This window comes from Engraulis encrasicolus, chromosome 17 (genome assembly GCF_034702125.1).
Source record: "Engraulis encrasicolus isolate BLACKSEA-1 chromosome 17, IST_EnEncr_1.0, whole genome shotgun sequence".
NCBI lineage: Eukaryota > Metazoa > Chordata > Actinopteri > Clupeiformes > Engraulidae > Engraulis > Engraulis encrasicolus.
In genome coordinates, this window is record NC_085873.1 from 35,576,480 (window position 1) to 35,603,373 (window position 26,894).

Consider the following 26,894-nt stretch of genomic DNA (forward strand, 5'->3'; position numbering starts at 1 on the left):
CCATCTTCCTCTCTTCCATATCTACCCCCTTCCTTCTCTTCTCTCTCCCTCTCCTCTCTCCCCCCTCTATCCCTCTCCTCTCTCCCTCTCCTCTCTCCCCCCTCTATTCCCCCCTCTATCCCTCTCCTCTCTCCCCCTCTACCCCCTTCCTTCTCTTCTCTCTCCCTCTCCTCTCTCCCCCCCTCTATCCCTCTCCTCTCTCCCTCCCCACTCTCCCTCTCCTTTTCTTCCCCTCCTCTCTCCCCCTCTACCCCCTCTCTCCCTCTCCTTTTCTTCCCCTCCTCTCTCCCTATCTACCCCCCACTCTCCCTCTCCTCTCCCCCATCTACCCCTCTCTCTCCTCTCCCACCTTTTACCCCTCCTCTCCCCCTCTCTCCCTCTCCTCTTTCCCCATCTACCCCCTCTCTCCCTCTCCTCTCTCTATCCCCTTTTCTCCCTCTCCTCTCCCCCTTCCTTCTCTTGCTCTCCCCCTCTCTTCTCTCCCTGTCTTCCCCCTCTCTCCCTTCTTTTCTCTAATGGTCTGCATGGAGACCAGGCCTAGAAATCATAGGCCTACACAGGGGCGGAGCTACAGGGAGGGCGAGCAGGGCATTTGCCCCAGGGCCCAGGGCACTCTTGTATTGGTGGTGGGGGCCCTACTGTAACCTTGGCAGGCCGTATGGGGGCCCTATAAATGTCTTGCCCTGGGGCCCTGTGTGCAATTGTTCCGCCACTGGGCCTACATGCAGGTCTTCAGAAATGGAGTTAGGGGGTTTTGCATCTGAACTCTTCATATATTCTTCCTTTTCCCCTCTCTTCTCTTCTCTCTAAGGGTCTTGATGGAGAGAGGCTTATAACCATGTATTATTCCTGTACACCCCACCCTCTTTTCTTCCACTCTTTTCTCTAAGGGTCTACATCATGGAGAGTGGTTCATAACTATGTCCTCTTCCTCATCCTCCCCCTCTCTTCTCTCTGAGGGTCTTCATGTAGAGTGGTGTCACCAAGAACAAGAGACTTATAACTACTATCTAGTTTTCTCTTAGGGTCTACATCATGTAGCGTGGTTTATAACTATGTATTCTTCTCCCCCCCCCCCCCCCCCTGCTTCTCTTCTCTCTAAGGGTGTACAGTAGATGGAAAGTGGTTCATAACTATGTATTCTTCTCCCCCCCCCCCTGCTTCTCTTCTCTCAGTAGATGGAGAGTGGTTTATAACTGTGTCTTCCTCCTCTCTTCTCTTTAAGGGTCTTCATGTAGAGTAGCTCATAACTATGCCCTCATCCTCTTTCCCTTTCTCTTCAATCTCTTCTCTCTAAGGGTCTATATGGAGAGTAGCTTATAACTGTGTCCTCTTCCTCTCCCCCCTCTCTTCTCTCTAAGGGTCTTGATGGAGAGTGGTTCATAACTATGTCCTCTTCCTCATCCTCCCCCTCTCTTCTCTCTGAGGGTCTTCATGTAGAGTAGCTCATAACTATGCCCCCCCCCTCTCTCTCTAAGGGTCTTCATGGAGAGTAGTTTATAACTATGTCCCCCCCCCTCTCTTGTCTCTAAGGGTCTTCATGGAGAGTGGCTTATAACTATGTCTTCTTCTCTTCTCTCTAAGGGTCTCCATGGAGTGGTTTATAATTATGTCATCTTCCTCTCTCCTCTCTCAGGGTCTTCATGGAGAGTGGTTTATAATGATGTTTTCTTCTTCTCTCCTCTCTCTCAGGGTCTTCATGGAGAGCGGCTTCAGCTTCAACCCTCCGCAGCCCACGGTGCGCACCACCAAGACGGAGGTGTGCAGCTTCACCAAGGACGACAACACGGCCACGGGCGCGGTGGGCGTGCTCACCTACGAGCTCTTCCACATGCACAGCCGCCACTGCAACGAGCTGGTGGCCGTCATGTTCTCGGTGCCGTTCGACACGCGCTTCTACAAGAACTGGCTGGGCGTGGGCCTGTTCGAGCACACGCGCGCCACCGACGAGGCCCTCTACAAGCACATGTACTACGAGAAGGACTTCACCAACTTCCAGCGGCACGAGGCCAAAGGCCAGGGCGTCACCTACCACGGCCGGGCCCTCGACGTCATGGCGACCATGTCCGACAACGGCAAGGCCATCCTCAAGGTGGAGGTCTACGACAAGATGGCCTGAGACAAGATGGCCGCCTCACCCCTTAAAGAGAGTGATAACTGTAAAAAAAATAACTGTACTGTAATTAAAAAGCACATCAACTGTACTGAACTGTAATAAAATGGTTAATACAATGGCTAATAAACATCTATCCCGAAACTTGAACTTCTGTCTGTAGCCTCTTACTGCAGAGGCCGGCGGGCCTATTCACTATTTGCTGAAAATACTCAATAGCAACATTGCTAAGACAGTACCGAGAGTATTTGGTAACAGATTCAGACATATCCATTACAATTTTGGTGACAGTAAGGTTATAAGAAGTGTGCTTTTATATAATTATATATAAGGTTAAACAAGTGTGCTTTCTCTACCATTGACTTCACAGCTAACGTTTATTCGTTTATGTCTGGTTGTTGCTATGGTTATTGTGGTTGGTGCGGCGACGGAAAGGTGTGGAAGACGAAGGAATCTGGACGTGAAGAGGGGATGAAGTAGGATTAGATGAGAGGTGAAGGGGGGATGAAGTAGGATTAGATGAGAGGTGAAGAGATTGTGCAAGAGAGGGATGAATGGAACTGGAAAAGCAACAGATGACAGATGTCTGGAAGGGGAGTTGCTTTAGAGCAGGGGTGTCAAACTCAAATTGACCGAGGGCCAAAATCAAAATATGGAACGAAGTCGAGGGCCGAACTCAAGATTTATTTATAATAAATGGACTAAAATCCTGCAGGCACGCACTTACTCATAGTTTAATTTCACACACACTGGCACATATTGCATTGCATAGGAGTGTGAGCTGTGTCAGTGGCCTGGGCCCAATCATACTTCTGAGAAACACCAAATTTCATGTTCAAGTCTTGGTACACTGTACATTAATGATGTATGAGGGCCAATTGTAATGCACATTTGAAATGATCTCGCGGGCCAAATAAAGTGACTCTGCGGGCCAGATTTGGCCCCCGGGCCTGAGTTTGACACCCCTGTTTTAGAGGTTGCATGCGTACAGGTAGTATCCAGGGGCGGATCTAGCCATTTTGGGCCCTAGGCAAAATATAAACATGGGGCCCCTCAAAAGTCATTGTTTAAACACGTCACCATTTGGCATGGAAGGAGAGTGGGTGCTATTTTAGTGTTTCATCTCAGATCAGTCCTACTTCTTTCCTTCCTACTCTATTACAATAGAGAACCTTTATTGCACTGTTTCTGTAGTGTTATTTTGTAACCTTGCATAGGCTATTACACGTTAAGGCCCCATTCAAGAGAGTGAGGGGTGAAGGTGGGACAAAGGGGAATGCTGTCCCGGGCCCTGGGAGATAGGGGGCCCAGAATTGGGTCCCCATTACATTGTATGTATTGGGTAGGCGGCCCTTTCAGATGGCTTTGTCCTGGGCCCAGTAAAAGCTGTCAACGGCCCTGATGACTGGAACAGGGAAAAGCAACGATTGACAGATGCCTTTAAGGGGAGTTTGCCAAGTGCAGAGTGCACAGTATCCTAGTCTTTTTTTACAGTGACATTGAAATAAACACATACCGTGCTGTCCTGAATAATGATAATAAAGAAACTTTGTTGCACTTCAGGCTTTTTTTCTTCTTTTTTACAGGCCATTAAAGTGACAGTCCATGATTGACATTATAAATATGAGCAATTCCCATGGTCACTCAGTAATCAGTATCCATCATACAGTTCTCATTATGTTGTGAGTGGTATGCAACAATCAAATGCAACAAAAGGATGCTACATTTTTTCTTTTTCTTTTGTTGTTTTTTTATCTCCTTTTATTTGTTCACAATGTATAACCTAATATTTAAATATTTAAATCAGCCTAATATTGATTCCAAGGTTGGGACAAATATAGGGACATTGATTATATATAGCTACATACAGTAGCCTACATACTGTAGGCCTATTATATTAGTGGCTGCAACGTGTATTAGCATGTAAAAGTGAGAGTTGTGAATACACAGGGAGGGGTTTGGGATTGGCTCCCTGATGCTGAAACACCTCATGTACCCATGGTCACCAAAACCATAATCATGTAGCCATAACTTTGGGAACACTTGGATGCATGGAAAGCATTATAAAAACTGATATTTTATTATTTTTTTATTTTTTTAAAGATGTTAAATCTTGAACACATCATTTGTAGATATTTTATAAAGCATTAATAAAACTTACTAAATGACAAATACATTTGTTAATGAATGTTTTGTTCATTATTGGTTAATTATTTACTAAGACATTATAATGCTCTTTATGCATCCGTAATTATAATATGCGTTACCGAGGTTTTTTAAATGTTGGTACTACACCATGAGAGTGCCTTAGAAGTCTTCAGTTTCTTTCACAGGGAGGAATTTGCTTTGTTTGCATTGATGCACTGTTAAGGCGAGGCGAGGCAGGTGGGGTGTGGTTGTGGTTGTAGTTGTAGTTGTGGTGGCATGACAAAGGCATGGAAAAAAACTTGCAGAGGTATGAATCATCTCCTGTAGGAGAAGAGAGCCATCCATTCCTCATACCGGTTGCCCAAGTCGCAGAGAGTCACAGGCATGTCTTCAATTGTTGCTCTAAGTGTGTGTGTGTGTGTGTGTGTGTGTGTGTGTGTGTGTGTGTGTGTGTGTGTGTGTGTGTGTGTGTGTGTGTGTGTGTGTGTGTGTGTGTGTGTGTGTGTGTGCATGTGTGCCTGTGTGTATGTGTATGTGTATGTGTATGTGTATGTGTTTGTGTGTGTGTGTGTGGGGGGGGGGGGGGGGGGGGGGGGGTTGTGTGCGTGGAAAAAGTGGTCTGCTGTACCGGGCCTAGGGAGATATCTAAGTATTGGTTTGGGGGGCCCCTTCAGATGACTTTGTCCCGGGCCTGTTAAAAGCTGTCAGCGGCCCTGTATGTGTGTGTGTGTGTGTGTGTGTGTGTGTGTGTGTGTGTGTGTGTGTCTGCCTGCTTGTCTGTCTTCCATTGTTGAATTCCACCTACTGTTCCTAGTAGTACAAGTTCTCACAAGTGGGTGGAGTGACGTGTGTGCTTAAAGGGCGGTGGCCGTGTTTTCAGGTGGAGGTGTGTGTGCCTGCATGCTTTCATACGCGCGTATACATGCGTGCGAATACATGCGTGTGTGTGCGTGCGAATACGTGTGTGTGTGTGTGTGTGTGTGTGTGTGTGTGTGTGTGTGTGTGTGTGTGTGTGTGTGTGTGTGTGTGTGTGCATGTGTCTTAGGGTGGTGTCTTCCCTTGCCCAATCTCTGTCTGTGTGCATGCGTGCGTGCGTGCGTGCGTGCGTGCGTGCGTGCGTGCGTATGTGCGTGCATGAGTGCATGCATGCGTGTGTGGCATGTGTGTGTGTGTGTGTGTGTGTGTGTGTGTGTGTGTGTGTGTGTGTGTGTGTGTGTGTGTGTGTGTTTTTAGGGCGGTTTACTCCTCCTGTGCTGTAGTGCACTGCATTTAGTGACACAGACATTCCTCACAGCACAGCACAGGACACTACCACTGCTCTCTCATCATCTACAGGTAACTCTCTTGTTTAAAACCCCTTTATTGGAGGAGTACAGCCAGAGACAGTCTATTAGGAATTAAAATAATCTTTGGTACAGTTTTGTCCCATTTGTTCTAGAATGTCACTTCAATGTTCTACTGTTTGCATAGAACCTAGTGCTAAAAATCCTGCCGAGTGTCTGTGACATCATACAGAGAACTCAGAATGTTGCTGCGTAGTCTACATAGTAGCCTATACTAGAACAGTAGTTCTAAACTATATGTGATGGTACACCGAGAGATTATAGGGTTCAAAGCAACTTGGGTGTATCGATGTTTATGTAGATTACCAGTGATTATAACTAATCCCCTAGATACCGTCTTTATTTGAATTGTACATTTCAGACCATACAACTCAAACAAAAGTCTGTAAGTGTTGTGTCTGTCAAATGGCTCTTCAAGATAAACTTTGATATGATATGGGCTTTCAATATTTCAGTTTTCTGTTTTGTCTTTTCTTTTGGCTGTTATTATGCTATACTGTACCGTATTTTAGCACTATCATTGCCTAATGAATAACTTACATTTAATTTTGCTGTCATGATGCACAGTAGATGACACGAATGCACTACTGTACTATGGTAGTTGAATGGTAGATCATAAAATATATCTGCATTGCTGCTTCAATCAGGTGTGTTTCACTTAAAGACGACATTGACTTAAAGTGGTAGTTTGCTATTTTAGACATTAAGCCCTGTTTGTGTGACTTCTGGGGTGAAGTAGAGATGTTCTCATCACAATTTTGACATTTGGTGCTGAACGGAGCATTTGGGTATCCAAGACTGCAGCCCCCCCACCTTTACATTGACTTCAATAGAGCACTCAAGCAATCGATTATAAAATGGCATTAAACTTTTGTTTGAGAAGACATGGAACTCACCGTGTGGTCAGTGGTAGACAGCGATAAATTGACCCGAAAATTGCAGCGAAATATGCATTCTAACTGTTGTTTAGCATTTGGCGGACCTATTTTTCCCCAGACGCCGTTGAATAGCAGTAGACATCCAGCCAGTAGGTAGCGATAGTGTGTTGTTTATGTAGACATCAAGGAGCGAGGTAGAACGGCTATCTTTGAGCGGGACTGGCTACAAAAACTACAGCTTGCATACAAACCATAGATAGTAACGTAAACAAACGCACCCCCATTTCCGGTCGCGCGGAGTAATACTAGTCAAACCAATACAATCAATGAGGACGGACAATAATGAATATATCTTCTCTGGAAGCGTAATTCGCTGTGATTTTCGAGCCAACGTATCGCTGCCCACCTTTGACCACTCGGTGAGATTCATGTCTCTGCAAACGAAAGTTTAATGCCATTTTATGATCGATTGCTTGAGTGCTTCATTGGAGTCAATGTAAAGGTGGGGGGGCTGCAGTCTTGAATACCCAAATGCTCCGTTCAGCACCAAATGTCAAAATTGTGATGAGAACATCTCTACTTCACCCCAGAAGTCACACAAAAATGTCTAAAATAGCGAACTACCACTTTAAGATTTACTTGCTGCTTGCTTTATCAGTGATATTAACAACAATGGCCCCATAGCTGCTTTGCTTATGCTTATGCATTGACTTCACAGCTGAAGTGTATGCGATATGTCTTCTAACATGAGGCATCTGCATGGTACTGTGCTACCCACAAAACATTATATTAACATTCCAATATTAATATTCTAGAACAAATGGCATTCCATTTCCATGTTATTTACACCATAAATTCCAGGGAGTCCATGACATACAGTACACATGCACACAAGAGCACACACAGACACACACACATGCACGCAGCACACACACACAGCAAACACACACACACACACACACACACACACACACACACACACGCACGCGCGCACACACACACCCCCCCCCACACACACACACATTCATTTAGGTTTACCACAAACTCTGGATGAGCCTGAGTGAATTAATGCATACCACCGCATGCATGTCTATCTGCATATAATAGGCTATGTGTTCCTTACGGCTTAGCCTGGGGTGAACTGCCTCGCTTAAGTCAAATGTCTCACGTTGTGTTTTGCATATAGTGTAGCGTAGCTCGCTCATAGCAGTGGCGTCCTCCTACCTATAGAGCTGCCTAATGTAGTGTACGCTAACGGCAGACACAGGGCTGGACTGGGGGAGAAACAGGGCCCGGGCACTTTTGGCTTAAAGGGACATTGTGTGAGATTTTTAGCCGTTTATTTCCAGAATTCATGCTACCCATTCAATAATGTTACCTTTTTCATGAATACTTATCACCACCATGAAATTCTAAGTATTCATTATGACTGGAAAAATTGCACTTTTCATACATGAAAAGGGGGATCTTCTCCATGGTCCGCCATTTTGAACTTCCAAAAATAGCCAGCTGCAAAAACGACTCTACTTGGACCATACTAGAAAATATTAGTTTATTACTTAGTAAACTTTCATGTCAAGATCAAATTTGGCAATAGCCAACCCAGTTTCAATGATCAGCATAGTTGTAGTACCCTTTTTGGCCATTTCCTGCACAGTGTCCCTTTAAAGGGGCCTCTCATAATTAGGGGCCCAGAACTGACTCACCGGTGGGGCTCTCTCCCTCGTAAGCCCCTATTTTCAGAAACGTTTTTTTTTTCCATTTCTGAAAATAGGGGCCCACGAGGGTGCAGGGCCCACCGGGAAACGCCCGCTATGCCATATGGCCAGTCCAGCCCTAATGTAGTGTGCGCTAATGGCAGATACAGGGCTGACCTGGGGGAGAAATTGGGCCCGGGCACTTTTGGCTTAAAGGGGCCTCTCATAATTAGTGGGCCAGAACTGACTCACTGGTGGGGCCCTCAACCTCGTAGGCTCCTATTTTCAGAAATTACAAAAAAAAAAACATGTCTGAAAATAGGGGCCCACGAGGGTGCAGGGCCTCCCGGGAAACGCCCACTATGCCAGATGGCCAGTCCAGCCCTAATGTAGTGTGCGCTAATGGCAGATACTGCGTACAGTACATAGGCAGTGGCAGACTCTGCTCTTCTCCGTCTATGCGTTATGATCACTCCGTCATGCCTCATCCATCAGCTGTCTTCTCTCAGGTTGTCTTCCTTCACCTTAACTCACTCTCTCTTTTTTAGTTTCACTTCAACGCACTCTCTCTCTCTTCCCCCATTGGCTAGGGCTTCTTTGTATGAATGTCCTCTTTTTGTTCCTTTGTATTCTATTTTTCCCCTTCTTTTTCTCTTCCTTTTTTTTGCCGTGATCTGCAACAGAAATGCTGAAATCCTTTAAACATGTTTTACATGTGATTCAAAAATGGATGGAGCAAACTAAACACAAGTAAAATGGTTGCATTCTATATCTCATCATTCTTTTTCTAGACACCTTGGTATGATACAGTGTGAAAGTGCATTATTACTCATGCTTTGTTACACTGTTCCATTGGCCAATGTGCAGCCAAATAAGTCAATTTTACTAATGAATGACTAAATAAGTCAATGACTAAATGACTAATAAGTCAATGACTAAATGACTAAATGAATCAATAAATCTGTCTATCTATCCATCTATCTATCTATCTATCTATCTATCTATCTATCTATCTATCTATCTATCTATCTATCTATCTATCTATCTATCTATCTATCTATCTATCTATCTATCTATCTATCTATCTATCTATCTATCTATCTATCCATCCATCCATCCATCCATCCATCCATCCATCCATCCATCCATCCATCCATCCATCCATCCATCCATCCATCCATCCATCTATCTATCTATCTATCTATCTATCTATCTACCTATCTATCTAGAGCCTTCTAGAACGTTGTAAGCCATGCCTGAGACAGCCGAGGCCGCTGCAGCCAACCTGACCTCCCGCAGGAATGTCACCATTGAGCTCACCAACCTCACCAACAACTACTGCCTACTCAACCCATGGTAAGGCCACAAAACACACACACACACACACACACACACACACACACACACACAGAGACAGAGACAGAGAGAGAGAGAGAGAGAGAGAGAGAGAGAGAGAGAGAGAGAGAGAGAGAGAGAGAGAAAGAGAGAGACAGAGAGAGAGAGAGAGAGAGAGAGAGAGACCCCAACCCAACTGGTGTGTGTGTGTGTGCGTGTGTGACCGCTCAACCTCTGGATAGAACACTACATGTGACACTGTCTCTCAACACATGTTCATATCCTCTTCTGTACGTGGCTATGCATTAATTCGTCATGTGTATGAGTTCATGTACAGTGTGTACTGTGCTGTATACACTGTAAAACATTGCAGCCAGTTACGTAAACGTAAGAAAAGTTTTAAAATGTTGACCTGCTGCCTTATGTAAAGGTGTACTGGTAGCACTTTATATTAATGTCTGCTTATTAAGACTTAGTTATCAATTAAGTAATGATGAACAAAACTTTAACAACTGTTTTTATTATTTGCCACATTTTGTTCATACTTTATACAATATCTACAAATAATATGTTCACGATTTCACAAATATAACAGAGTATTATTAGTCGTTTACAATTTGCAAATATTTGATGAATATGAAATATTAACATAACATTAACAAACATTTAGAAGTCATTCATCATTTGTTCATTATTTACTAAGTGTTATTAATGCTTCATAAGCAGACATTACTATAAAGTGTTACCGGTGTACTGTATAGGATGATGGCCACAGTAGGAATTGCAACTATGCCACTCATTACTACACTAATATTCACTAATAGTGACAGTTAAAAGAAATCTGTAACTTTCCCAGTCATAATGAATATTCAGAATTTGATGATGGTGGCAAATACAGTATTAGTGCAAAGGGTAACATTTGTGAATGGGCAGCATGAATCCTGGAAAGAAATTAGTAAAAATATTACACAGTGCACCTTTAAGTTTTTACAGCAAGATACTGTAACTCAACTTGAGGAACCTTAATGACATATTGATGTGTTTATGACTGTTGTCAGAATATCTTTGGAATGACACGACACCTAAACAATGTCAACTTGACATTCCAAAAACCATATGGCACATTGACATCCGAGTTGTATAATGCAATTCTTAGGATGCTTATATGAAACCTTTATGTAGGCCACACCAAACAAAATAAAACCTTTATGTAGGCCACACCAAACAATCCAGTGCCACATGTTCCAAATTACTTGGTTTACCTGTCCAAGTCAGCCAGGTGATTGGCTGATTATGAAATGGACAGGTAAAGCAAGGTCATTTGGAATATGTTGCCCTGAATTGTAACTAATGAATTACGTAATTTTGCCCATCACTGATGTCCATCCAACAACATTACAGAAATCATTTTCCAATTTGGTATTTGTCACAATTCTACAAATTTTGTTGTAACTAGTGGCCAATCGGGGGGGGCACGGGCAGGCTGCTTGCAACCATATCTAGACTGTACATTACAGTAATCCGGCCCAATAAAGTTTTTTCGCATCTTACCTTTATTTTATCTTACCGTTATATCCCTGTTCCTCCATTTCCCATTCAGCGTGTGGCTGGAGAGCGGCGAGACCTTCAACCCGCCGCAGCCTACGGTGAGGCCCCTGAAGACCGAGGTGTGCAGCTTCAGCAAAACCAGCGCTAAGGCCACGGGCAGCGTGGGGGTCATGACCTACGACCTCTTCGAGCGCACCCAGAAGGGCGCCGCCGAAACCCTGGCCATCATGTTCTCGGTGCCCTGGGACTACAACGTCTACAAGAACTGGTACGCCTTGGGCGTTTACCCCAAGGGCAAGGAGTGTGACGAGAAGCTGTACAAGGAGATGTACTACGACAAAGAGCCCAAGGGCTTTGTGCGCATGGAGGCCGACGGCTCGGGCCTGACCTTCGAGGGAGCGCGGCTAGACATCAAGGCCACCATGTGCCCCATGGGCAGGGCCATCATGAAGGTGGAGCTCTGGGACAAGCTCTTCACGCCCGGCATGCACCAGTCTCACCACTAGGAGGCGATATTCCATGCCCGCCATACACCAGTCACACCACTAGGAGGCGATATGGCCGACATGCCGGCCATGCACCAATCACACCACTAGGAGGCGATATGGCCTTGCCTGACATGCACCAGGCCCACCACCAGGCGGGGTGGTGATGGATGGAGGATGGATGGTGCGTTGGTGCAGGGCAGAGGTGAATAAAGTGGACGTAGGCTGCTATGGACAAATATTTGAATTTTTGTGGCTGTATACTAAAATGTGGTCTGTAAGAAGAACTACAAATAATAAATTACTGTGTTCCAAACTAACTGTGAGAATTTGCCATGATTTGTGGGGATGGATGGATGGATGGATGGATGGATGGATGGATGGATGGATGGATGGATGGATGGATGGATGGATGGATGGATGGATGGATGGATGGATGGATGGATGGTGCAGGGCTTTGGGGAGTTTGATTGGTGTGGTTGGAAAGACGAGTGAGTGGTAGAGGGTGGGGGAAGGTGGGTGGAGGTGAGAAGGGTGGAGAGGGACAGAGACAGAGAGAAAAGGAAAGATGGACAGAGAGTGAGAGAGGTAAAGGAGAGAAAGAGAGAGAGGGATGGAAAAGAGCGCAGTGCCTTCAGAAAAGTTGGATGAACTGCTAGTATCTCCAAGTCACGTCTCAGCTACTATGATGACTAGACAGTGAAAACATCAGACTTGTGACAGTTTTAGCAAGGCAAGGCAAGGCAAGTTTATTTATATAGCACATTTCATACACAGGTGCAACTCAATGTGCTTCACAAAGTTAACAAATGTAAATGAAAGGAAACAGGGAAGAAAGAAGGAAATGAATTAGAGTCAAAAAAAACATTTAAAACATTAAGATAAAACATAAGGTAAAAATAATAATAAAATAAAATAAAACAAATTAAATAAACATAAAAATAAAAATAATAATAATAAATTAAAAAAAGAATGATAAGTAATTTAAGCTAGGGGAAAGCATCTGAGAACAGCTTTGTCTTGAGTCTAGATTTAAAGCTATCAATAGTGGGTGCATTTTTTATGTCATCTGGAAGCTGGTTCCAAAGCTTTGAAGCATAGAAGCTAAAGGCTGCCTCTCCACACTTTGTTTTGACTTTTGGAATCACCAGCAAATTCTTCTCCGTTGACCTTAGTGACCTAGTTGGTGCATACAGCTGAAACATATCCAGTAGATATGTGGGTCCCATTCCATTTAGTGATTTAAACACAAGTAGCATAGCCTTAAAATCAATTCTGTAGCTTACTGGGAGCCAATGCAGCGATCTTAAAATTGGAGTAATGTGGTTGAACTTCCTTGTCTTTGTAAGAACCCTTGCAGCTGCGTTTTGTACAAGTTGAAGCTGTTTAATGGTCTTATTGGGGAGGCCAGTAAAAAGACTGTTACAGTAATCAACTTTACTAGAAATGAAGGCATGTATTTGCTTCTCCAGATCATGTTTATACATCAGCCCCCTAAATGTAGAGACGTTTTTTATGTGATAAAATGCAGACAGACTGCTATGGATACATATTTATATTTTTTGCCTATATGCTGAAATTCTGTTTGTATGAACTACAAATAATAAAGGGCCGTGTTCCAAACAGATGATACACATGTGTGGTTAATAAAGTTCACCTTGTCATGAACAAAATTCAAAAATTTCAAAAGACACTGTGTCTTTTGAATTTTGTTCATTGATGATTCACCTTCTCCTGCCTCACACCTGCACCTGCATTGCTGAGGGCTTGTGCACAAGGAGTCTCTTGAACTTTCACCTTGTCATGATTAGTGTGCAGCACATTCCACAATATCATGTCATTATGTAGTTTTAAATACTTTCTGCAGAGATATATATGAGCAGATGCTTGTTTTATTTTTGCATATCAAACACAAACCAGACAAGCTTAGACAGAGAAACACATAGCCTATCAGACATGGATCTCACAGATGCATTGAAATGTCAAAACTAAACTAAACTTACTTTTAGGGTAGAAACTAAAGATTAGCAGTCTTCCCCTGTGTCTCAATCCACGCACTTGAGCACATAGGGCAGTATGTTTCAGTGCATTGGGTGCTCAAGCTGAACATTTCGGTTGAGTCAGTGCACTGACAGCGCCCGGATGAGCTCCTAACAATGTCGTAAAACGCAGTGCTTGAACGATGGACACTGCACGCACTAAACGGCGGCCATGTTGACAATGACACGGAGGAAATGTGGCATATAGTTCACTGGAAGAGTTTGGTCAACAGTCTCCTAATTCTGTAAGTAATGTTGCTGAGACACCAACCTTTTCATGTCAAGCCAACTATTGTATGGGTGGGTGATAGTTGCCCTTTGGGGTGAAGGAAATGTAAATACAAGCATGAGGCGCTGTGCAATGTAAACAGTAGCCAACTGATGACCAAGGCTATGCTCAGCTCTCACTTCCACCGAGTGCACAGTGCTCAAACTTTTCCACGACACTATGCACTGAAGACCTCATTGCACTGTGAACACTATGCACTAACCGTCAGTGCACTGACACAAGTGTAAGTGTAAGAAAGGTACAGAACTCATCGCTGTGGCAGTACCCTCAAGGGGAGTACCATTGCGTCGCTTGATTGGTACCCCAAAAAAGAGGTGCGTTCAGTTTCTTGCAATGTCAACCAATGTGGATCTGTCACCTCTTTTTTTGAGGTACCACCCAGGCGACGCAATGGTACTCCCCTTGAGGGTACTGCCAGAGCGACGAGTTCTGTACCTTTATTTCTGAGAGTGTAGGGATAGACTCTGCAAAGAGTGCACCACTGCCTCCCCCTAGTGACAAAGAGTGACCATTGCATGCACAACACCATCTTCATATGAACACTCCACAATGAAGAAAAAGAAGACTAGTAGTGTAGTTTGCTTTGCCCAGTACTACTAGAAAAAATACAGTATTCAGTATTGCGGTTGAACACATATCAAGAGGAATTGATGGTGTGCTGAGTGTCAGTTTGGCTATTTCCAATATTGGTGTATGTTATGTGAAACATGAAGATGCCATTTGGTTTGACATACACTGAAATCTCCATCATTTCCATTTGTACAACAGGAATGTAGGCCTACTGTATGATAATTCCAGGGCTGGAACTTCGCCATTCCACAATGTCTCTGAGTCAATGGGTTCTATGTGCTTTGCTAAAGCTTTTCTTTTGAGGATTATGTATGCTACATTCAGTTGGTCATTATAAATTACAGTCCACGTTGAAAAAAGAAACAAATTAAAACAAAATGCTGAAAATTTGACAAGAGAAGATTTTTTTTCTTACATGGTCTACACCAAAAACCTAAAATCAGTTGTTAGTTTGGGCCCCATGTCCTTGTATTTATTGAAGAGGGGGCCCTTTCAGAGGGCTTTGTCCTGGGCCCAGCCAAAGCTGTCAGTGGGCTGCCCCATATACAGTTGTACAGATACATGATTTCTTTCCATTTCAAGTGATTGACCTCAAACACTCCATTTCTGCTGATCGTTGCAGCGCAACACAACCATGATACAAAATTTAAACACAGGCGAAGCTCAATCTTGAGCCAAGAATTGGGTCCCCATTACCATGTGTGTATTGAAGAGGGGGCCCTTTCAGATGACTTTGTCCTGGGCCCGGCCAAAGCTGTCAGTGGGCTGCCCCATATACAGTACAGATACATGATTTCCTTTCCATTTCAAGTGATTGACCTCAAACACTCCATTTCTGCTGATCCTTACAGCGCAACACGCCCATGATGCAAAGTTCAACACGGGCAAATTGGGCCCCCATTAACTTGTGTGTATCGAAAAGGGGGCCCTTTCAGATGACTACATCCGACTCAGATATTCTACCAACAGCCTTCTTCAAATCCGTCTTACACCTGATATCACCTGACCTACTTCAGATCATCAACACCTCACTACAAACTGGCATATTCCCAGGCTGTCTGAAAGAAGCTGTTGTAAAACCATTACTTAAAAAGAACAACCTGGATCCATTGGCACTTAATAACTATAGGCCCATATCTAATTTACCATTCATGGGTAAAATAATAGAAAAAATAGTTTTTAATCAATTAACTGCCTTCCTAACGTCCAATAGCTGCTTCGACAAGTTTCAATCAGGTTTCCGTGCCAACCACAGCACTGAAACCGCCCTGATTAAAGTTATCAATGACATACGACTGAACTCTGATGCTGGCAAAATGTCTGTTCTGGTGCTTTTAGACTTAAGCGCAGCGTTTGACACAGTTGATCACGCTATACTATTACATAGACTCGAACACTGGGTTGGCTTTACTGGCATAGTGATCAACTGGTTAAAATCATACCTACAACAAAGAAGTTTCTTTGTCGCCATTGGTAGCCACATCTCATCTCAGATGTCCCTGAACTGTGGGGTCCCCCAGGGTTCCATTTTGGGACCACTATTGTTCAATATATGCTCCCACTGGGACACGTTATCATGAATAACTCAATACATTACCATTGCTATGCGGATGATACCCAACTCTATTTATCCATGTCCCCCAATGACTACACCCCCCTTGAATCACTCTATCATTGCGTTGACCAAATGAACAATTGGATGTCCCACAATTTCCTCCAGCTAAACACGGACAAAACTGAAGTTATTATATTTGGGAAAAAAGAGGAGAGACAAAATATTGCTACTGTCCTGGAAACTGAGGGGCTGAAAACAAAGGATACGGTTAAAAACCTTGGCGTCCTTATTGACAGTGACCTAAGCGTCATCAGTCACATTAAAGCCATTACTAAGTCTGCATTTTACCACATAAAGAATGTTTCTAAATTTAGAACCATAATGTTAAAGCATGATTTGGAGAAGCTAATACATGCCTTCATTTTTAGTAAGCTTGACTACTGCAACAGTCTTTTTACAGGCCTCCCCAAAAAGACCATCAAACAGCTTCAATTAATCCAGAATGCAGCAGCAAGGGTACTTACTTAAACAAGGAAGTTTGACCACATTACTCCAATCTTGAGATCACTGCATTGGCTCCCAGTAAGCTACAGAATTGATTTTAAGGCACTGCTTCTCGTGTTCAAATCATTAAATGGAATGGGACCCACCTATCTGCTGGATATGTTTCAGCTCTATGCACCAAATAGGTCACTAAGGTCAACGGAGAAGAATTTGCTGGTAATGCCTAGAGTCAAAACATAGTGTGGGGAGGCAGCTTTTAGCTTCTATGTGTGACGACCACAAAAGTGTCACATTTTGTGTTAATGAAAAAGAGTAACAAGAAGATAATTGTCTTTTATTTTGAATACAACTTATTGTAATTTGTTTTGAAAAAGGTACCCCAAAGAGTTTGCATTTCTTAATGCAGTGGTTTATTTCCATATTGAAATGTGTATCTTGTAATGTTTGCTCCATGCCAGCAGGGGGCGAGGGCGGTTTCCGTTTTTAGTGACTTGCATTGCGTTTTCCCTTCATTACTGCAAGTGCCTGAAACTGAACAGCCGTGTCCTCATCTCTCTCCTGTTTCTCAGGTTCGTAAATGTGCAAATATGCTTTGAAATGTGGGATTAGCCCTGCTGAAATGTAGTTGGGATGTTTGTGAACTGTTTTTGTGAAGTAGTTTTCGAAAGAGACTTCTTGTGATTTTGTTTTAAGTAAGTTTGCAACGAAGGCAAAGTCTAGCCGTTTAACAGTGCAGTGATCACGCACGACATGCATGGTAGTGGAAACCAATTCAGTTTAATGCACGCGCCTTCCCCACGTGAACGTACGCCTCAGTAATGTTTTAGAAACTTACAATGTCGATGTGTATCGTTTATTTTGCCGCCTGTAAGGTCCCAACCATTGTGTTTTTGCTATGAGTGTTCATGAAGGAAAAAAGGTGACTGTTTAAAAACGAGTTTTGTTTACATTAAGCACTTAAGGTTTATGAGGGTAAAATGCAGTACTGTTGTGATTTGAAACGAAGTGAAATACTTTGATAAAAAGTTTAAAAGTGACTTTAACATTAAGCTGGTTACTATACCATTGTCTATGTAATTCATTTTTGATAAATAGGTTAAAAACACTATGCTGAAGAGTAAGTGAACATGTATTTTGGGAAAAGAGGTGTTATTTTGTTATGGACTTTGCACTGAAGAATATTCTGATTTTGTGATGACATGGACACTGAAATTCATTGAGAATGCTCAAAGGACATTGAATACTGAATATGTTGAACATAAAAAAAACAGAACTTAATACAAGTGTGTATTTAAAAGTGAAACTTTAATAAAATTACTGCAAGTGCCTGAAACTGAACAGCCGTGTCCTCATCTCTCTCCTGTTTCTCAGGAACTTATCTGTCAACCAAGGTGCCGTTGCTACGGTACCCGTTACAGATTTTTGGTGGCCCGCCCGGGGATCGGCGTCAGATGCGCAGGCGACAAGTACAACCAGAACCAGCCGTGTGAAGCGTTTCAGCAGCTGATGACGCTTCAGCCCATGCACCTGGAGGAAGATTGGGCCCTACACCTGAGATGTCAGCGCCTCGTCTACTCTCCAGCGTGTGACGACACAACCTACCTCAACAATCCATCATCCCAGATGCACAGGCTGTGCATCCACCACAACGAGTGCCTGTGAAGCAGTGGCGGTGCGACGCAGCTGTAACCAGACCTGGAGCCACAGGTGAAAGAGCTGCCTGGAGGAGCGACCAACAGTGAGGAAGACGGAAAAGCAGTCATGGCGGACGGTGAGAGAAAAAGCTTGGTGTGGGACATCAAGAAGAGTCTGCTCACTCTGACGGCCGATGAACTTTTCCAACTGGCTCAGAGTGTTGGTCCTGTGACGGGGCACGATGCATCCACGCTTCAGGTTGGTGAAGAAGAAAGCTGTTTTGAGTACGTTCTCGCTTTCATGAACAGTGACACTCTCATTCAATCTGAGGATTCAGGTATGGCTGTGTTGTTGGAGTTGAATGATACTGTGAATAATGTAATTCAGGTACGTAATGTTGAGTCTAAGACAACTGCAGATGATGTGCATAGTGTAACGTCAACCCCAGAGTTAAGTGAGAATGCAGTTACTGATGAGATGGTGCCCAGTGTCCCTAACACTAATATAACCCACACAGCTGAGGTCAGCCCGGCTGTCCTCTTACCAACTACCATTCCACCACTCGCACACCCTGTCTCAACCACACAAAACACAGACACAGTCGAGTTACAGAAAATGTTTGCTAGTTTCCTACAATACATTAACAACCCCACATCACCACCCACCCACACACCTACACCAATACACCCTACACCATTACATTCTACACTACCACCTGACACCAAACATGCACCTGAACAACATAAACCCGAACAAAACACACATGACAAACATGACCGAGTCGTGCCCCTTCGAGAGCTCTCAATGCTGCGACGTGAGTTCAAGGTTCAAGGTGGGCAGATCGGGGATCAGAAATCAGACCTAAGCTACAATAACATATGCAGACAAATTGATGATGGAGTAAAAGACCGGTTCAGTGAGACTGAAATACTGAGAGGAGTTCTCAGAGTGATCACGCCAGGGCATTTCAAAGACATGCTAATGCACAAGGATGATTTGACCATAGATGAGCTGAAAGGCTTCCTGCAGTCCCACTTACGTGGGCGAAGCAACACCGAGCTCTTCCAAGAGTTGATGTGCACGAAACAAAATGATAGTGAAACCCCCCAACAGTTCCTGTATCGTGTCATTGGCCTGAAACAAAAGATCCTCTTTGCTTCAAAACATGCTGACACAGAAGTGAAGTACAATACGATCACAGTTCAAGACATTTTCTTGCACACCATATATCAAGGCCAAACATAATGACATACGCAGAGAACTTAAAACATTGCTTTCTGACAGCAGTGTGTCTGATGAGACAATTCTGAAACAAATGATGAAGATAACAAGCACGGAGAATGAGCGACAGAGACGTCTGGGACCAGACGTGAAACAGAAACAAGTAAGCGTGCAAAGCACTGAGCTAGTGGAGGTCGAAGTTGCAGCTGCACAAGGCAGTGGTGCAAAGAAAGATGCTCCCGATAAACAACCAAAGGCTAATGCACTCCAACAGTTAACTGAAAGAGTAGCAGAGTTAATGACTAAGGTTGAGCTACTGCAACGGCCACAGCAGACTCACAGCTCCGAGCCCTGCCACCACTGCAAAGCTCAAGTAGAACAAAAGAAACCCAAGTCATATGGCTGTGCTAATTGCCTCGCAAAGAGCCTCCCAGGTTGCACTCACTGTTTTAATTGTGGTGAGGGCGGCCACAGAGCAGTAGGCTGTCTGAAGCCGAAGCGTCAGGAAAACTGGAACCGGTCGCTGCAACGGGACAACCAGTGACCGGGTCTCATGTTCAGTCCCACAGTGTTAAGTGCAATGTATTCAGCGCAGAGAGTCATGCTAAAGAGAGTTTGCTGAATAAAAGGCCTAAAGTACACGATGATGATGACACCCAATCCCCCCTTTCCCTACCCACTCAAACAAGCAGGCGCCTAGCCAAGTTCATAGGTGCCAAAGCCCTCGCACGATGTGACCTGAATGGCTTGACAGTTGATGCACTGTTAGACACCGGAGCTCAAGTGAGCATGATCGATCGAATCTGGAAGAAGAAGTATATACCGGATGCACCGGTGAGGCCCCTCAGTGAGATCTTTGATGACGAAGAGCTGGAAATACAAGCTGTGAATGGAGGAGTCCTTCCTTTTGATGGCTGGGTCCTCATCGCAGTCAGCTTTGCCGGAGATTGGGCTCTTAGCCAATCCATAATGGTGCCTTTCCTCATCAGTAGCATTATTCTTGAACGGCCAATTCTTGGATTCAATGTGCTCGAGGAAGTCGTCCAGGATAAACCAGCAGAGCTCCTTCCAGCCCTCACCACACTCCTATCTGACTCCATATCTGCCTCTGTGGATCAGGTGGGGCTGTTGGTGAACTTCATTCAGACAGGCAAACCTGCCACGTGTCCCAAACTGTTAAGAACTGGCAACTACGATACTGCAGTTCCAGCTGGACAAGTTGCTTGGGTTAAGTGTCAGGTCCCGCCAGCTGTCGATCAGTCAGACCCCCTTCTCTTGTTTGAACCTGAGGAAAACAACGCCCAGCTTACAGAACTTGAGATTGGGGAGGGCCTGCTCGAAATGCAGTCAGCGATGCGACCTTATGTAACAATACCAGTAAGAAATTGCACCAAGCATCCTGTGATCATACCGAGAAAGACTGTTCTAGGAAGTGTCCAGGCTGTTGCTAGGGTGATTGAGACCAACCCACAGGAACTGTCCAGGCCCAAAGTAGCAGCCAATGCCGCAACAACACCAGCTGCTCAGACTGCTCTAGGCTTGTGGCAGCCTCCGGTGGACCTCAGCCACCTGGGTGAAGAAGAACAAGACAAAGTAAAGAAAATGCTGTGGGAAGAATCAGCTGCTTTCGCTCGAGACAGTCACGATATCGGCTGTATTCCCAGTTTGCAGATGTCGATCAACCTCAAGGACGACATTCCAGTGCAGAGAGCGTACTCCTCTGTCCCCAAGCCACTGTTTAAAGAGGTGAAGGACCACACCACCACCCACCCACACACCTACACCAATACACCCTACACCATTACTCTCTACACTACCACCTGACACCAAACACACACCTGAACAACATACCCCTGAACGAAACACACATGACAAACATGACCGAGTCGTGCCCCTTCGAGAGCTCTCAATGCTGCGACGTGAGTTCAAGGTTCAAGGTGGGCAGATCGGGGATCAGAAATCAGACCTAAGCTACAATAACATATGCAGACAAATTGATGATGGAGTAAAAGACCGGTTCAGTGAGACTGAAATACTGAGAGGAGTTCTCAGAGTGATCACGCCAGGGCATTTCAAAGACATGCTAATGCACAAGGATGATTTGACAATAGATGAGCTGAAGGGCTTCCTGCAGTCCCACTTAGGTGGGCGAAGCAACACCGAGCTCTTCCAAGAGTTGATGTGCACGAAACAAAATGATAGTGAAACCCCCCAACAGTTCCTGTATCGTGTCATTGGCCTGAAACAAAAGATCCTCTTTGCTTCAAAACATGCTGACACAGAAGTGAAGTACAATACGATCACAGTTCAAGACATTTTCTTGCACACCATTTATCAAGGCCTTAGTCACAAACATAATGACATACGCAGAGAACTTAAAACATTGCTTTCTGATTGCAGTGTGTCTGATGAGACAATTCTGAAACAAATGATGAAGATAACAAGCACGGAGAATGAGCGACAGAGACGTCTGGGACCAGACGTGAAACAGAAACAAGTAAGCGTGCAAAGCACTGAGCTAGTGGAGGTCGAAGTTGCAGCTGCACAAGGCAGTGGTGCAAAGAAAGATGCTCCTGATAAACAACCAAAGGCTAATCCACTTCAACAGTTAACTGAAAGAGTAACAGAGTTAATGACTAAGGTTGAGCTACTGCAACGGCCACAGCAGACTCACAGCTCCGAGCCCTGCCACCACTGCAAAGCTCAAGTAGAACAAAAGAAACCCAAGTCATATGGCTGTGCTAATTGCCTCGCAAAGAGCCTCCCAGGTTGCACTCACTGTTTTAATTGTGGTGAGGGCGGCCACAGAGCAGTAGGCTGTCTGAAGCCGAAGCGTCAGGAAAACTGGAACCGGTCGCTGCAACGGGACAATCAGTGACCGGGTCTCATGTTCAGTCCCACAGTGTGAAGTGCAATGTATTCAGCGCAGAGAGTCATGCTAAAGAGAGTTTGCTGAATAAAAGGCCTAAAGTACACGATGATGATGACACCCAATCCCCCCTTTCCCTACCCACTCAAACAAGCAGGCGCCTAGCCAAGTTCATAGGTGCCAAAGCCCTCGCACGATGTGACCTGAATGGCTTGACAGTTGATGCACTGTTAGACACCGGAGCTCAAGTGAGCATGATCGATCGAATCTGGAAGAAGAAGTATATACCGGATGCACCGGTGAGGCCCCTCAGTGAGATCTTTGATGAAGAGCTGGAAATACAAGCTGTGAATGGAGGAGTCCTTCCTTTTGATGGCTGGGTCCTCATCGCAGTCAGCTTTGCCGGAGATTGGGCTCTTAGCCAATCCATAATGGTGCCTTTCCTCATCAGTAGCATTATTCTTGAACGGCCAATTCTCGGATTCAATGTGCTCGAGGAAGTCGTCCAGGATAAGCCAGCAGAGCTCCTCCCAGCCCTCACCACACTCCTATCTGACTCCATATCTGCCTCTGTGGATCAGGTGGGGCTGTTGGTGAACTTCATTCAGACAGGCAAACCTGCCACGTGTCCCAAACTGTTAAGAACTGGCAACTACGATACTGCAGTTCCAGCCGGACAAGTTGCTTGGGTTAAGTGTCAGGTCCCGCCAGCTGTCGATCAGTCAGACCCCCTTCTCTTGTTTGAACCTGAGGAAAACAACGCCCAGCTTACAGAACTTGAGATTGGGGAGGGCCTGCTCGAAATGCAGTCAGCGAAGCGACCTTATGTAACAATACCAGTAAGAAATTGCACCAAGCACCCTGTGATCATACCGAGAAAGACTGTTCTAGGAAGTGTCCAGGCTGTTGCTAGGGTGATTGAGACCAACCCACAGGAACTGTCCAGGCCCAAAGTAGCAGCCAATGCCGCAACAACACCAGCTGCTCAGACTGCTCTAGGCTTGTGGCAGCCTCCGGTGGACCTCAGCCACCTGGGTGAAGAAGAACAAGACAAAGTAAAGAAAATGCTGTGGGAAGAATCAGCTGCTTTCGCTCGAGACAGTCACGATATCGGCTGTATTCCCAGTTTGCAGATGTCGATCAACCTCAAGGACGACATTCCAGTGCAGAGAGCGTACTCCTCTGTCCCCAAGCCACTGTTTAAAGAGGTGAAGGAGTATGTGCAAGACTTAATGATGAAAGGCTGGATAGTGAAATCAAAGTCCTCTTATTCGGCGCCAGTGGTCTGCGTCCGGAAAAAAGATGGTACGCTCCGCCTCTGCATAGATTATCGTCTCTTGAATCAGAAAACCATCCCTGATCGACATCCTTTACCTAGGATACAAGACCTGACAGACACCCTTGGTGGCTACTCCTGGTTCAGCATCCTTGACCAAGGAAAAGCCTACCATCAAGGTTTCGTTGCCAAAGACTCTCAACGCCTCACCGCCTTCATTACTCCCTGGGGACTGTACGAATGGGTCCGTATCCCATTTGGCCTCTCAAACGCCCCCGCAGCCTTCCAGCGGAGTATGGAAGAGATGCTTGGTCCCTTGAGAGACGACTGCTGTCTCCCGTACCTTGATGATGTGCTTTGCTATGCGAAAACCTTTGACGCGCACGTGGAAGGGGTCCGTAAAGTACTTCGAGCACTTCAGAGACACGGGGTGAAGCTAAGACCTGAAAAATGTGAGCTGTTTCGCCGAGAAGTGAGATACGTGGGACGCCTTGTATCAGCTCAAGGAGTGAGGATCGATCCCAAAGACTTGGATGCAGTGCGATCATTAGCCAGCAGGACGCCACAGACCGTTGGAGATGTGAGAAAGCTCACCGGCTTCCTGGGCTATTACCGCTCCTACATCCAGGACTTTTCAAGGATAGCGAAACCCATCTATGAGCTATTACAAGTCAAGCCAGGACAAGCAGCTGTAGAGCGTGGGAAAAGCAAAGGTCCACAACTACCATCCAGAACACCCGTGGAGTGGACCGCCGAACACCAGCTAGCCCTTGACCGACTTGTGTCTCTCCTTGTTAGCCCCCCTGTGTTGGCGTACCCCAACTTCAACGAACCGTTCGTATTGCACACAGATGCTTCTGACCAGGGACTGGGCGCAATCCTTTACCAACACCAGGATGGCAAGTTGAGGGTCATCGGGTACGGCTCTAGAACCTTAACTGCAGCTGAGCGAAACTACCATCTGCACAGTGGGAAACTGGAGTTCCTTGCCCTGAAGTGGGCTGTATGCGAAAAGTTCAGAGACTACCTGTTCTATGCACCTCACTTCACGATATACACGGACAACAATCCCCTTACCTATGTAATGACCACAGCAAAGCTAAACGCCGTAGGCCATCGGTGGGTTGGGGAGCTCTCAGATTTCAGATTCGACATTAAGTACAGACCTGGAAAGGCCAACATAGACGCTGACACGCTGTCACGTCTCCCGTTAGACATCGAAGCGTACAGTGAGTCCTGCACCAAAGAGTGTTCTGAAGACGTGGTTCGCGCTGTCTGGGATGGGAGTAAAGTAGCCAAGCAGAAAGATGTAGCCTGGGTTGCAGCTCTGAACATCAACTCCCAAGCCGACCCGTCTCCTCCCTTTGACTTGAAAGCAATCAGTCTTGATGAGCTTGCGGAAGCGCAACGTGCAGACGAAGCCATCAGTGAAATGATTAAGTTGAAAGAGGCAGGTACACCCTTAACTGATGAGATACGAAAAGCTGTGAGTGGAGCCACTAAAAGACTGTTCCATGAATGGGGAAAGCTTGCTTTGGAAAATGGTATTCTGTACAGGCGTGCCAACGGCAGAAAGCAGTTCGTGCTCCCCGCCAAGTACAAAGACCTTGTCTTGAAGAAACTCCACAATGACATGGCTCACGTTGGCACAGAAAAAGTCCTGGACCTGGCCAGGGAAAGATTCTATTGGCCATTCATGGCAAAAGAGATTGAAGACCATATCACTAAGAAATGTCCATGCATAAAGTCAAAGAAGCCAGTTACTCACGTTCGCGCCCCGATGGGTAGTATCACATCAAGCTCACCACTAGAGTTAGTGTGCATCGACTACTTGCATCTGGAGACCAGCCGTGGTGGCTACGAGTATATCCTAGTGGTCGTTGATCATTTTACAAGGTTCGCTCAGGCCTACCCGACAAAGAATAAGAGTGGAAAGACAGCGGCCGAGCGCATCTTTAATGACTTCATCCCCCGCTTTGGATATCCCTCCAAGTTGCACCACGACCAAGGCCGTGAATTCGAGAATGAGCTGTTCCGTACTCTCCAGCAGCTGTCAGGCATCCGTCACTCCAGAACAACGCCCTACCATCCCCAGGGAAACCCGGCGGAGCGGTTCAATCGGACGATCCTGCAGATGTTGAGAACGTTGACTGACAAAGAGAAAGAACGTTGGAAAGATCAGATCCCGAGAGTTGTGCATGCGTACAATTGTACTCGCCATGAGTCGACAGGCTTTTCGCCCTTCTTCCTCCTTTATGGGCGTCATCCTCGTCTTCCCATTGACCTGCTCTTTGGATTGCTTGAAGACACAGAGCCTGACTCGCCGAAAGGATACGCAAAGAAGTGGGCAAAGCAGATGTCTGAAGCCTATCGAATTGCCAGTGAGAACAGCAAGCAGGCCAGCGCCAAAGGCAAAGTGCTCTATGACAAGCGAGCAAGAGGAGTGGTGCTACAGCCTGGCGATCGAGTCTTAGTCCGGAACCTCAGTGAGCGTGGTGGACCTGGAAAGCTACGATCCTACTGGGAGAAGGCCATCTACGTCGTGAAAGAACAGTTTGCTGATAACCCAGTGTACGTAGTGTATCCCGAGTCTGGGGACCAGAAAAAGACCAGAACGCTCCATCGCAATTTGCTCTTACTTGTGAATGACCTTCCAGTCGAAGAGCCTCCACGACAGGCTGCTCCTGAGAAGACAACCCAGCAAAGGAAACGACAGACCCGACGTAAGACACCAGAGCGTGTGGACCCACCGCAAGCAGATTCAGACTCTGACTCGAACTCCGACTCTGATGGTCCCCGTTACTGGCTGAGGATCCCTGCGGAGAGGATACAGGAGGTACCTACCGTAGCCCCACCACAACGACCAGCCATCACTGTGAGTCGCCCGATTCCAGTACCTGTACGTGAAGAGGTGAGAGTTGATGTTGACTACTTACCTGAAGCGGAACCAGTACCTGTAAGAGAAGCAGAGATCATGGAACCTGAACAGGATGAAGTCCAGTCTGATGATGCGAGACCTGAGGAGCAAGATGGATATGCTGAGGCTCCAGAGCCCGTCCAGGAAGAGCAGCCTCTGGTCAATGCAATGCCAAACCTACCGACAGAGGTCAGAAGGTCAAGTAGGGACAGACAACCGAGACAGATCTTAACATATGAGAGACTTGGTCAGCCCACACTGGCAACACAAGCTAGAGTTAACATGGCAAACGCTGACTTACACTCACCTGCTTACACCACACCTCACACTACACAACCCATGCATCCACTCATTCCCTACACAACACAAACATACCCCTTCAACCCCTATTCCACACCTTATTCCCCCTTTACATACATGCCTTACCCCTTCCCATCACACCCATACATCTTACCCTTTCCTGTCACCTGTT

General features: G+C 45.5%; 2 protein-coding genes across 2 annotated transcripts in view; both read left to right on the forward strand.

The window, feature by feature from the left end:
• The window catches only part of LOC134466807 (DELTA-sagatoxin-Srs1a-like), a 6,581-nt gene extending 4,331 nt beyond the window's left edge, over positions 1–2,250 (forward strand). The window contains exon 3 of the mRNA XM_063220698.1: positions 1,693–2,250. Coding sequence (XP_063076768.1) covers positions 1,693–2,119 — 427 coding nt within the window. The 3' untranslated portion in view covers positions 2,120–2,250. The remainder of the gene's footprint in view (positions 1–1,692) is intronic.
• Positions 2,251–5,537: 3,287 nt separating this feature from the next.
• LOC134466806 (uncharacterized) lies at positions 5,538–11,854 on the forward strand. Its single transcript, XM_063220697.1, has 3 exons — positions 5,538–5,596; positions 9,409–9,535; positions 11,115–11,854. Exons 2-3 carry the CDS (start codon positions 9,432–9,434, stop codon positions 11,566–11,568), a joined length of 558 nt encoding a protein of 185 aa, XP_063076767.1. The 5' UTR covers positions 5,538–5,596; positions 9,409–9,431; the 3' UTR covers positions 11,569–11,854.
• Positions 11,855–26,894: the final 15,040 nt, after the last annotated feature.